At 35.4% G+C, this 13,347-nt stretch overlaps 3 protein-coding genes across 5 annotated transcripts in view; 2 read left to right on the top strand and 1 right to left on the bottom strand.

Moving 5' to 3' along the window:
- LOC118937847 (NLR family CARD domain-containing protein 3-like) overlaps positions 1-13,347 on the top strand; it is a 527,060-nt gene that overhangs the window by 291,492 nt on the left and 222,221 nt on the right. The gene's annotated exons all lie outside the window — the stretch shown is intronic.
- The window catches only part of LOC118938482 (NLR family CARD domain-containing protein 3-like), a 201,798-nt gene that overhangs the window by 60,443 nt on the left and 128,008 nt on the right, over positions 1-13,347 (bottom strand). The gene's annotated exons all lie outside the window — the stretch shown is intronic.
- The window catches only part of LOC118937846 (NLR family CARD domain-containing protein 3), a 36,891-nt gene that overhangs the window by 20,213 nt on the left and 3,331 nt on the right, over positions 1-13,347 (top strand). Inside the window, exon 8 of one of the 2 annotated variants that reach the window (XM_090197852.1) lies at positions 2,210-2,383. The exons of the other annotated variant lie outside the window; for it this stretch is intronic. Coding sequence (XP_090053978.1) covers positions 2,210-2,383 — 174 coding nt within the window. The remainder of the gene's footprint in view (positions 1-2,209; positions 2,384-13,347) is intronic. 2 annotated transcript variants of the gene reach the window in all.

The following is a 13,347-nucleotide window of genomic DNA, read 5'->3' as shown; positions in this document are numbered from 1 at the left end:
TCTTCTAATGGGGGACTAGATACATAAAGTTATTTTATTTTTCTAAATGGTGAAACAGATATATATTAAAATATCCTCAAATAAAAGGTGACATTATATACTGTCACCTCATATGAAACATTTTATTTCAAATCCAAAATGTTGGCGTATAGAGCCACATTTAAAATGTCAGCTTTACTGTCTAAATAGATATGGTGTGGACTGTATACTCAATACAATCTAAATCTGATACTTCTCTGTCTAAATAGATATGGTGTGGACTGTATACTCAATACAATCTAAGTCTGATACCTCACTGTCTAAATAGATATGGTGTGGACTGTATACTCAATACAATCTAAATCTGATACCTCACTGTCTGTCTTCTGACTGATACTGCTTTTTAAACTGGTCTGGTCAGTCTACTCAAATATTTGTACTATACATGTTTCTATCTGCAGGCAATACTTTGATCATTTGTCATTTTTAATGATGATACATTAATTTACGAATAGATATGGAAGATTTGACTGATACACTGATACAGTGGGGCAAAACAGTATTTAGTCAGCCACCAATTGTGCAAGTTCTCCCCCTTAAAAATATATGAGAGGCCTGTAATTTTCCTCATAGGTACACTTCAACTATGACAGGCAAAATGAGAAAAAAAATCCAGAAAATCACATTGTAGGATTTTTTATGAATTTATTTGCAAATTATGGTGGAAAATAAGTATTTGGTCACCTACAAACAAGCAAGATTTCTGGCTCTCACAGACCTGTAACATCTTCTTTAAGAGGCTCCTCTGTCCTCCACTCGTTACCTGTATTAATGGCACCTGTTCGAACTTGTTATCAGTATAAAAGACACCTGTCCACAACCTCAAACAGTCACACTCCAAACTCCACTATGGCCAAGACCAAAGAGCTGTCAAAGGACACCAGAAACAAAATTGTAGACCTGCACCAGGCTGGGAAGACTGAATCTACAATAGGTAAACAGCTTGGTTTAAAGAAATCAACAGTGGGAGCAATTATTAGCAAATGGAAGACATACAAGACCACTGATAATCTCCCTTGATCTGGGGCTCCACGCAAGATCTCACCCCGCGGGGACAAAATTATCACAAGGACGGTGAGCAAAAATCCCAGAACCACACCGGGGGACCTTGTGAATGACCTGCAGAGAGCTGGGACCAAAGTAACAAAGCCTACCATCAGTAACACACTACGCCGCCAGGGACTCAAATCCTGCAGTGCCAGACGAGTCCCCCTGCTTAAGCCAGTACATGTCCAGGCCCGTCTGAAGTTTGCTAGAGAGCATGAGGATGATACAGAAGAAGATTGGGAGAATGTCATATGGTCAGATCAAACCAAAATATAACTTTTTGGGAAAAACTCAACTCGTCGTGTTTGGAGGACAAAGAATGCTAAGTTGCATCCAAAGAACACCATACCTACTGTGAAGCATGGGGGTGGAAACATCATGCTTTGGGGCTGTTTTTCTGCAAAGGGACCAGGACGACTGATCCGTGTAAAGGAAAGAATGAATGGGGCCATGTATTGTGAGATTTTGTGTGAAAACCTCCTTTCATCAGCAAGGGCATTGAAGATGAAACGTGGCTGGGTCATTCAGCATGACAATGATCCCAAACACACCGCCTGGGCAACGAAGGAGTGGCTTCGTAACAAGCATTTCAAGGTCCTGGAGAGGCCTAGCCAGTCTCCAGATCTCAACCCCATAGAAAATCTTTGGAGGGAGTTGAAAGTCTGTGTTGCCCAGCAACAGCCCAAACCATCACTGCTCTAGAGGAGATCTGCATGGAGGAATGGGCCAAAGTACCAGCAACAGTGTGTGAAAACCTTGTGAAGAGTTACAGAAAACGTTTGACCTCTGTCATTGTCAACAAAGGGTACAGAACAAAGTACTGGGATAAACTTTTGTTATTGACCAAATACTTATTTTCCACCATAATTTGCAAATATTAAAAATCCTACAATGTGATTTTCTGGATTTTTTTTCTCATTTTGTCTGTCATAGTTGAAGTGTACCTATGATGAAAATTACAGGCCTCTCTCATCTTTTTAAGTGGGAGAACTTGCACAATTGGTGGCTGACTAAATACTTTTTTGCCCCACGGTATATCTGAATACGTCGATTAAATATTCTGCCCCTATTTTCACCACCAAAGAATAGCAGTGTGATTTTAATATGATTTGACTCTTTGCAGGCTGTCAGGCTGTCTAGTCACAGAGGAAGGCTGTGCTTCTCTGGTCTCAGCTCTGGAGTCAAACCCCTCACACCTGAGAGAGCTGGATCTGAGTAACAATGACCTGAAGGATTCAGGAGTGAAGCTGCTCTCTGATGGACTGGGGAATCCCCACTGTAAACTGGAGACTCTGAGGTCAGTATTGTGATAACTGTTCACCAGATCCACATGTGTTTACCAGACACATATAGTCCACACAATATGTGTTTGGACAGTGAATCTTACAGTTTTATATTTGGTGCTATGCTCCAGCATTTTGGATTTGAGATATAATGTTTCGTATTAGACAACAGTACAGAATGTCACCTTTTTTTGAGGCTATTTTCATACATAGCTGTGTTACTGTTAAGAAAGGAAAGGACTTTATGTATCTAGTTCTCCCATTTGAAAAACTCGTAATTAATCGGACATATTCACTTATAGTGTATTAAAGTAGTCAAATGTTTAGTATTTGGTGCCATATTTCATGACTGCAGTTATTACGTCAAGCTTGTGATTATACTAACTTGTTGAATTCATTTGCAGTTTTTCTTGGTTGTGTTTTGGATATTGTTTTTGCTCATAGAAACTGAAAGGTGAATAATGTCCTGTCACTTTAGAGTCACTTCACTTGTATTGTCAGTAAGAATAGAAGATGTTTCTGAATACTTCTACATTCATGTGGATGCTACCATGGTTAGGAATAATAATGAATGAATTGTGAAAAGTGATGAATAACAAAGTTATAGAGGCACAAAGATCAGAATAAATGCTAACCTCCTCTGTTATTGGTAATGGTGAGAGGTTAGCATGTTTTGTTGTAGCCTCTGTTTTTGGTAATGGTGAGAGGTTAGCATGTTTTGTTGCAGTCTCTGTTATTGGTAATGGTGAGAGGTTAGCATGTTTTGTTGGAGCCTCTGTTATTGGTTATGATGAGAGGTTAGCATGTTTTGATGTAGCCTCTGTTATTGTTAATGGTGAGAGGTTAGCATGTTTTGATGTAGCCTCTGTTATTGGTAATGGTGAGAGGTTAGCATGTTTTGTTGTAGCCTCTGTTATTGTTAATGGTGAGAGGTTAGCATGTTTTGATGTAGCCTATGTTATTGGTAATGGTGAGAGGTTAGCATGTTTTGATGTAGCCTCTGTTATTGGTAATGGTGAGAGGTTAGCATGTTTTGATGTAGCCTCTGTTATTGGTAATGGTGAGAGGTTAGCATGTTTTGATGTAGTCTCTGTTATTGTTAATGGTGAGAGGTTAGCATGTTTTGATGTAGCCTCTGTTATTGGTAATGGTGAGAGGTTAGCATGTTTTGATGTAGCCTCTGTTATTGGTAATGGTGAGAGGTTAGCATGTTTTGATGTAGTCTTTGTTATTGTTAATGGTGAGAGGTTAGCATGTTTTGTTGTAGCCTCTGTTATTGGTAATGATGAGAGGTTAGCATGTTTTGATGTAGCCTCTGTAACTTTCTCACTAATCAATTTTCATGATCCATTCATTATTTTTCTTATTCATGGCATCATCAGGATTATTTTTGTTTAGAAACATGTTTTCTACTCACTTACTAAGAAAATTACTTAGACAGAAAATGACTCCAGTCATCATCCACCTATTTTATTATTGGGCATAAAAATTAGTCTTCAATTAGGGAACTAGATACATAAAGTCTTCAATTAGGGGAACTAGATACATAAAGTCTTCAATTAGGGAGACTAGATACATAAAGTCTTCAATTAGGGAACTAGATACATAAAGTCTTCAATTAGGGAACTGGATACATAAAGTCTTCAATTAGGGAACTAGATACATAAAGTCTTCAATTAGGGAACTAGATACATAAAGTCTTCAATTAGGGAACTAGATACATAAAGTCTTCAATTAGGGAGACTAGATACATAAAGTCTTCAATTAGGGAACTAGATACATAAAGTCTTCAATTAGGGAACTAGATACATAAAGTCTTCAATTAGGGAACTAGATACATAAAGTCTTCAATTAGGGGAACTAGATACATAAAGTCTTCAATTAGGGAGACTAGATACATAAAGTCTTCAATTAGGGAGACTAGATACATAAAGTCTTCAATTAGGGAACTAGATACATAACGTCTTCAATTAGGGAACTAGATACATAAAGTCTTCAATTAGGGAACTAGATACATAAAGTCTTCAATTAGGGGAACTAGATACATAAAGTCTTCAATTAGGGAGACTAGATACATAAAGTCTTCAATTAGGGAACCAGATACATAAAGTCTTCAATTAGGGGAACTAGATACATAAAGTCTTCAATTAGGGAGACTAGATACATAAAGTCTTCAATTAGGGAACTAGATACATAAAGTCTTCAATTAGGGAACTAGATACATAAAGTCTTCAATTAGGGGGACTACATACATAAAGTCTTCAATTAGGGAACTAGATACATAAAGTCTTCAATTAGGGAACTAGATACATGAAGTCTTCAATTAGGGGGAACTAGATACATAAAGTCTTCAATTAGGGGGAACTAGATACATAAAGTCTTCAATTAGGGAACTAGATACATAAAGTCTTCAATTAGGGAACTAGATACACAAAGTCTTCAATTAGGGAACTAGATACATAACGTCTTCAATTAGGGAACTAGATACATAAAGTCTTCAATTAGGGAACTAGATACATAAAGTCTTCAATTAGGGAACTAGATACATAAAGTCTTCAATTAGGGAACTAGATACATAAAGTCTTTAATTAGGGAACTAGATACATAAAGTCTTCAATTAGGGAACTAGATACATAAAGTCTTCAATTAGGGAACTAGATACATAAAGTCTTCAATTAGGGAACTAGATACATAAAGTCTTCAATTAGGGAACTAGATACATAAAGTCTGCAATTAGGGGAACTAGATACATAAAGTCTTCAATTAGGGAGACTAGATACATAAAGTCTTCAATTAGGGAACTAGATACATAAAGTCTTCAATTAGGGAGACTAGATACATAAAGTCTTCAATTAGGGAACTAGATACATAAAGTCTTCAATTAGGGAACTAGATACATAAAGTCTTCAATTAGGGAACTAGATACATAAAGTCTTCAATTAGGGGAACTAGATACATAAAGTCTTCAATGAGGGAGACTAGATACATAAAGTCTTCAATTAGGGAGACTAGATACATAAAGTCTTCAATTAGGGAACTAGATACATAACGTCTTCAATTAGGGAACTAGATACATAAAGTCTTCAATTTGGGAACTAGATACATAAAGTCTTCAATTAGGGGAACTAGATACATAAAGTCTTCAATTAGGGAGACTAGATACATAAAGTCTTCAATTAGGGAACTAGATACATAAAGTCTTCAATTAGGGGAACTAGATACACAAAGTCTTCAATTAGGGAGACTAGATACATAAAGTCTTCAATTAGGGAACTAGATACATAAAGTCTTCAATTAGGGAACTAGATACATAAAGTCTTCAATTAGGGAACTAGATACATAAAGTCTTCAATTAGGGAACTAGATACATAAAGTCTTCAATTAGGGGGACTACATACATAAAGTCTTCAATTAGGGAACTAGATACATAAAGTCTTCAATTAGGGAACTAGATACATAAAGTCTTCAATTAGGGGACTAGATACATAAAGTCTTCAATTAGGGAGACTAGATACATAAAGTCTTCAATTAGGCAACTAGATACATAAAGTCTTCAATTAGGGAACTAGATACATGAAGTCTTCAATTAGGGAACTAGATACATAAAGTCTTCAATTAGGGAACTAGATACATAAAGTCTTCAATTAGGGAACTAGATACATAAAGTCTTCAATTAGGGAACTAGATACATAAAGTCTTCAATTAGGGAACTAGATACATAAAGTCTTCAATTAGGGAACTAGATACATAAAGTCTTCAATTAGGGAACTAGATACATAAAGTCTTCAATTAGGGAACTAGATACATAAAGTCTTTAATTAGGGAACTAGATACATAAAGTCTTCAATTAGGGAACTAGATACATAAAGTCTTCAATTAGGGAACTAGATACATAAAGTCTTCAATTAGGGAACTAGATACATAAAGTCTTCAATTAGGGAACTAGATACATAAAGTCTGCAATTAGGGGAACTAGATACATAAAGTCTTCAATTAGGGAGACTAGATACATAAAGTCTTCAATTAGGGAACTAGATACATAAAGTCTTCAATTAGGGAGACTAGATACATAAAGTCTTCAATTAGGGAACTAGATACATAAAGTCTTCAATTAGGGAACTAGATACATAAAGTCTTCAATTAGGGAACTAGATACATAAAGTCTTCAATTAGGGGAACTAGATACATAAAGTCTTCAATGAGGGAGACTAGATACATAAAGTCTTCAATTAGGGAGACTAGATACATAAAGTCTTCAATTAGGGAACTAGATACATAACGTCTTCAATTAGGGAACTAGATACATAAAGTCTTCAATTTGGGAACTAGATACATAAAGTCTTCAATTAGGGGAACTAGATACATAAAGTCTTCAATTAGGGAGACTAGATACATAAAGTCTTCAATTAGGGAACTAGATACATAAAGTCTTCAATTAGGGGAACTAGATACACAAAGTCTTCAATTAGGGAGACTAGATACATAAAGTCTTCAATTAGGGAACTAGATACATAAAGTCTTCAATTAGGGAACTAGATACATAAAGTCTTCAATTAGGGAACTAGATACATAAAGTCTTCAATTAGGGAACTAGATACATAAAGTCTTCAATTAGGGGGACTACATACATAAAGTCTTCAATTAGGGAACTAGATACATAAAGTCTTCAATTAGGGAACTAGATACATAAAGTCTTCAATTAGGGGACTAGATACATAAAGTCTTCAATTAGGGAGACTAGATACATAAAGTCTTCAATTAGGCAACTAGATACATAAAGTCTTCAATTAGGGAACTAGATACATGAAGTCTTCAATTAGGGAACTAGATACATAAAGTCTTCAATTAGGGAACTAGATACATAAAGTCTTCAATTAGGGAACTAGATACATAAAGTCTTCAATTAGGGAACTAGATACATAAAGTCTTCAATTAGGGAACTAGATACATAAAGTCTTCAATTAGGGAACTAGATACATAAAGTCTTCAATTAGGGAACTAGATACATAAAGTCTTCAATTAGGGAACTAGATACATAAAGTCTTCAATTAGGGAGACTAGATACATAAAGTCTTCAATTAGGGAACTAGATACATAAAGTCTTCAATTAGGGAACTAGATACATAAAGTCTTCAATTAGGGGAACTAGATACATAAAGTCTTCAATTAGGGGAACTAGATACATAAAGTCTTCAATTAGGGAACTAGATACATAAAGTATTCAATTAGGGGAACTAGATACATAAAGTCTTCAAATAGGGAACTAGATACATAAAGTCTTCAATTAGGGAACTAGATACATAAAGTCTTCAATTAGGGAACTAGATACATAAAGTCTTCAATTAGGGAACTAGATACATAAAGTCTTCAATTAGGGGAACTAGATACATAAAGTCTTCAATTAGGGGAACTAGATACATAAAGTCTTCAATTAGGGAACTAGATACATAAAGTCTTCAATTAGGGAACTAGATACACAAAGTCTTCAATTAGGGAACTAGATACATAAAGTCTTCAATTAGGGAACTAGATACACAACGTCTTCAATTAGGGAACTAGATACACAAAGTCTTCAATTAGGGAACTAGATACACAAAGTCTTCAATTAGGGAACTAGATACATAAAGTCTTCAATTAGGGAACTAGATACATAAAGTGTTCAATTAGGGAGACTAGATACATAAAGTCTTCAATTAGGGAACTAGATACACAACGTCTTCAATTAGGGAACTAGATACACAAAGTCTTCAATTAGGGAACTAGATACATAAAGTCTTCAATTAGGGAACTAGATACATAAAGTCTTCAATTAGGGAACTAGATACATAAAGTCTTCAATTAGGGAGACTAGATACATAACGTCTTCAATTAGGGAACTAGATACATAAAGTCTTCAATTAGGGAACTAGATACATAAAGTCTTCAATTAGGGAACTAGATACATAAAGTCTTCAATTAGGGAACTAGATACACAACGTCTTCAATTAGGGAACTAGATACACAAAGTCTTAAATGAGGGAACTAGATACATAACGTCTTCAATTAGGGAGACTAGATACATAAAGTCTTCAATTAGGGAACTAGATACATAAAGTCTTCAATTAGGGAACTAGATACATAAAGTCTTCAATTAGGGAACTAGATACACAAAGTCTTCAATTAGGGAACTAGATACACAAAGTCTTCAATTAGGGAACTAGATACACAAAGTCTTCAATTAGGGGACTAGATACATAAAGTCTTCAATTAGGGAACTAGATACATAAAGTCTTCAATTAGGGGACAAGATACATAAAGTCTTCAATTAGGGAACTAGGTACACAAAGTCTTCAATTAGGGAACTAGATACACAAAGTCTTCAATTAGGGGACTAGATACATAAAGTATTCAATTAGGGAACTAGATACATAAAGTCTTCAATTAGGGAACTAGATACATAAAGTCTTCAATTAGGGAACTAGATACATAAAGTCTTCAATTAGGGAACTAGATACATAAAGTCTTCAATTAGGGAGACTAGATACATAAAGTGTTCAATTAGGGAGACAAGATACATAAAGTCTTCAATTAGGGAACTAGATACATAAATTCTTCAATTAGGGTGACTACATACATAAAGTCTTCAATTAGGGAGACTAGATACATAAAGTCTTCAATTAGGGGGGACTACATACATAAAGTCTTCAATTAGGGGGACTACATACATAAAGTCTTCAATTAGGGAGACTAGATACATAAAGTCTTCAATTAGGGGGGACTACATACATAAAGTCTTCAATTAGGGGAACTAGATACATAAAGTCTTCAATTAGGGGGGACTACATACATAAATTCTTCAATTAGGGGGACTACATACATAAAGTCTTCAATTAGGGAACTAGATACATAAAGTCTTCAATTAGGGAACTAGATACATAAAGTCTTCAATTAGGGAACTAGATACATAAAGTCTTCAATTAGGGAACTAGATACATAAAGTCTTCAATTAGGGAACTAGATACATAAAGTCTTCAATTAGGGGGACTACATACATAAAGTCTTCAATTAGGGAACTAGATACATAAAGTCTTCAATTAGGGAACTAGATACATAAAGTCTTCAATTAGGGGACTAGATACATAAAGTCTTCAATTAGGGAGACTAGATACATAAAGTCTTCAATTAGGCAACTAGATACATAAAGTCTTCAATTAGGGAACTAGATACATGAAGTCTTCAATTAGGGAACTAGATACATAAAGTCTTCAATTAGGGAACTAGATACATAAAGTCTTCAATTAGGGAACTAGATACATAAAGTCTTCAATTAGGGAACTAGATACATAAAGTCTTCAATTAGGGAACTAGATACATAAAGTCTTCAATTAGGGAACTAGATACATAAAGTCTTCAATTAGGGAACTAGATACATAAAGTCTTCAATTAGGGAACTAGATACATAAAGTCTTCAATTAGGGAACTAGATACATAAAGTCTTCAATTAGGGAACTAGATACATAAAGTCTTCAATTAGGGAACTAGATACATAAAGTCTTCAATTAGGGGAACTAGATACATAAAGTCTTCAATTAGGGGAACTAGATACATAAAGTCTTCAATTAGGGAACTAGATACATAAAGTCTTCAATTAGGGGAACTAGATACATAAAGTCTTCAAATAGGGAACTAGATACATAAAGTCTTCAATTAGGGAACTAGATACATAAAGTCTTCAATTAGGGAACTAGATACATAAAGTCTTCAATTAGGGAACTAGATACATAAAGTCTTCAATTAGGGGAACTAGATACATAAAGTCTTCAATTAGGGGAACTAGATACATAAAGTCTTCAATTAGGGAACTAGATACATAAAGTCTTCAATTAGGGAACTAGATACACAAAGTCTTCAATTAGGGAACTAGATACATAAAGTCTTCAATTAGGGAACTAGATACACAACGTCTTCAATTAGGGAACTAGATACACAAAGTCTTCAATTAGGGAACTAGATACACAAAGTCTTCAATTAGGGAACTAGATACATAAAGTCTTCAATTAGGGAACTAGATACATAAAGTGTTCAATTAGGGAGACTAGATACATAAAGTCTTCAATTAGGGAACTAGATACACAACGTCTTCAATTAGGGAACTAGATACACAAAGTCTTCAATTAGGGAACTAGATACATAAAGTCTTCAATTAGGGAACTAGATACATAAAGTCTTCAATTAGGGAACTAGATACATAAAGTCTTCAATTAGGGAGACTAGATACATAACGTCTTCAATTAGGGAACTAGATACATAAAGTCTTCAATTAGGGAACTAGATACATAAAGTCTTCAATTAGGGAACTAGATACATAAAGTCTTCAATTAGGGAACTAGATACACAACGTCTTCAATTAGGGAACTAGATACACAAAGTCTTAAATTAGGGAACTAGATACATAACGTCTTCAATTAGGGAGACTAGATACATAAAGTCTTCAATTAGGGAACTAGATACATAAAGTCTTCAATTAGGGAACTAGATACATAAAGTCTTCAATTAGGGAACTAGATACACAAAGTCTTCAATTAGGGAACTAGATACACAAAGTCTTCAATTAGGGAACTAGATACACAAAGTCTTCAATTAGGGGACTAGATACATAAAGTCTTCAATTAGGGAACTAGATACATAAAGTCTTCAATTAGGGGACAAGATACATAAAGTCTTCAATTAGGGAACTAGATACACAAAGTCTTCAATTAGGGAACTAGATACACAAAGTCTTCAATTAGGGGACTAGATACATAAAGTCTTCAATTAGGGAACTAGATACATAAAGTCTTCAATTAGGGAACTAGATACATAAAGTCTTCAATTAGGGAACTAGATACATAAAGTCTTCAATTAGGGAACTAGATACATAAAGTCTTCAATTAGGGAGACTAGATACATAAAGTGTTCAATTAGGGAGACAAGATACATAAAGTCTTCAATTAGGGAAACTAGATACATAAAGTCTTCAATTAGGGAACTAGATACATAAAGTCTTCAATTAGGGAACTAGATACATAAAGTCTTCAATTAGGGAACTAGATACATAAATTCTTCAATTAGGGTGACTACATACATAAAGTCTTCAATTAGGGAGACTAGATACATAAAGTCTTCAATTAGGGGGGACTACATACATAAAGTCTTCAATTAGGGGGACTACATACATAAAGTCTTCAATTAGGGAGACTAGATACATAAAGTCTTCAATTAGGGGGGACTACATACATAAAGTCTTCAATTAGGGGAACTAGATACATAAAGTCTTCAATTAGGGGGGACTACATACATAAATTCTTCAATTAGGGGGACTACATACATAGAGTCTTCAATTAGGTGGACTACATACATAAAGTCTTCAATTAGGGAACTAGATACATAAAGTCTTCAATTAGGGGGGACTACATACATAAAGTGCTTTCATTTTGTTCTGCCCCTGAACAAGGCAGTTAACCCACTGTTCCTAGACCAGTTAACCCACTGTTCCTAGACCAGTTAACCCACTGTTCCTAGACCAGTTAACCCACTGTTCCTAGACCAGTTAACCCACTGTTCCTAGACCAGTTAACCCACTGTTCCTAGACCAGTTAACCCACTGTTCCTAGACCAGTTAACCCACTGTTCCTAGCATCATTGAAAGTAAGAATTTGTTCTTAACTGACTTGCCTAGTTAAATAAAAGTAACATATATATGTTTTCATAAATGTCAAAACTTGAAACAGATGTGTTTGAAAATACCGTCAAATAAAATTTGATATTATAAACTGTAACCTCATATGAAGCATTTGATCTGAGATGTTGGAGTATTGGCGTATAGAGTCACATTTAAAATGTTAGCTTCACTGTCAAAATACAGTGCCTTGCGAAAGTATTTGGCCCCCTTGAACTTTGCGACCTTTTGCCACATTTCAGGATTCAAACATAAAGATATAAAACTGTATTTTTTTGTGAAGAATCAACAAGTGGAACACAATCATGAAGTGGAACGACATTTATTGGATATTTCAAACTTTTTGAACAAATCAAAAACTGAAAAATTGGGCGTGCAAAATTATTCAGCCCCCTTAAGTTAATACTTTGTAGCGCCACCTTTTGCTGCGATTACAGCTGTAAGTCGCTTGGGGTATGTCTCTATCAGTTTTGCACATCGAGAGACTGAATTTTTTTTCCCATTCCTCCTTGCAAAACAGCTTGAGCTCAGTGAGGTTGGATGGAGAGCATTTGTGAACAGCAGTTTTCAGTTCTTTCCACAGATTCTCGATTGGATTCAGGTCTGAACTTTGACTTGGCCATTCTAACACCTGGATATGTTTATTTTTGAACCATTCCATTGTAGATTTTGCTTTATGTTTTGGATCATTGTCTTGTTGGAAGACAAATCTCTGTCCCAGTCTCAGGTCTTTTACAGACTCCATCAGGTTTTCTTCCAGAATGGTCCTGATTTGGCTCCATCCATCTTCCCATCAATTTTAACCATCTTCCCTGTCCCTGCTGAAGAAAAGCAGGCCCAAACCATGATGCTGCCACCACCATGTTTGACAGTGGGGATGGTGTGTTCAGCTGTGTTGCTTTTACGCCAAACATAACGTTTTGCATTGTTGCCAAAAAGTTCAATTTTGGTTTCATCTGACCAGAGCACCTTCTTCCACATGTTTGGTGTTTCTCCCAGGTGGCTTGTGGCAAACTTTAAACGACACTTTTTATGGATATCTTTAAGAAATGGCTTTCTTCTTGCCACTCTTCCATAAAGGCCAGATTTGTGCAATATACGACTGATTGTTGTCCTATGGACAGAGTCTCCCACCTCAGCTGTAGATCTCTGCAGTTCATCCAGAGTGATCATGGGCCTCTTGGCTGCATCTCTGATCAGTCTTCTCCTTGTATGAGCTGAAAGTTTAGAGGGACGGCCAGGTCTTGGTAGATTTGCAGTGGTCTGATACTCCTTCCATGT

The sequence above is a fragment of the Oncorhynchus mykiss genome, chromosome 13, assembly GCF_057628025.1.
Source record: "Oncorhynchus mykiss isolate SJ-2025 chromosome 13, ASM5762802v1, whole genome shotgun sequence".
In the NCBI taxonomy this organism is placed as follows: Eukaryota; Metazoa; Chordata; class Actinopteri; order Salmoniformes; family Salmonidae; genus Oncorhynchus; species Oncorhynchus mykiss.
This window is presented reverse-complemented; position numbering and strand designations above follow the sequence as displayed.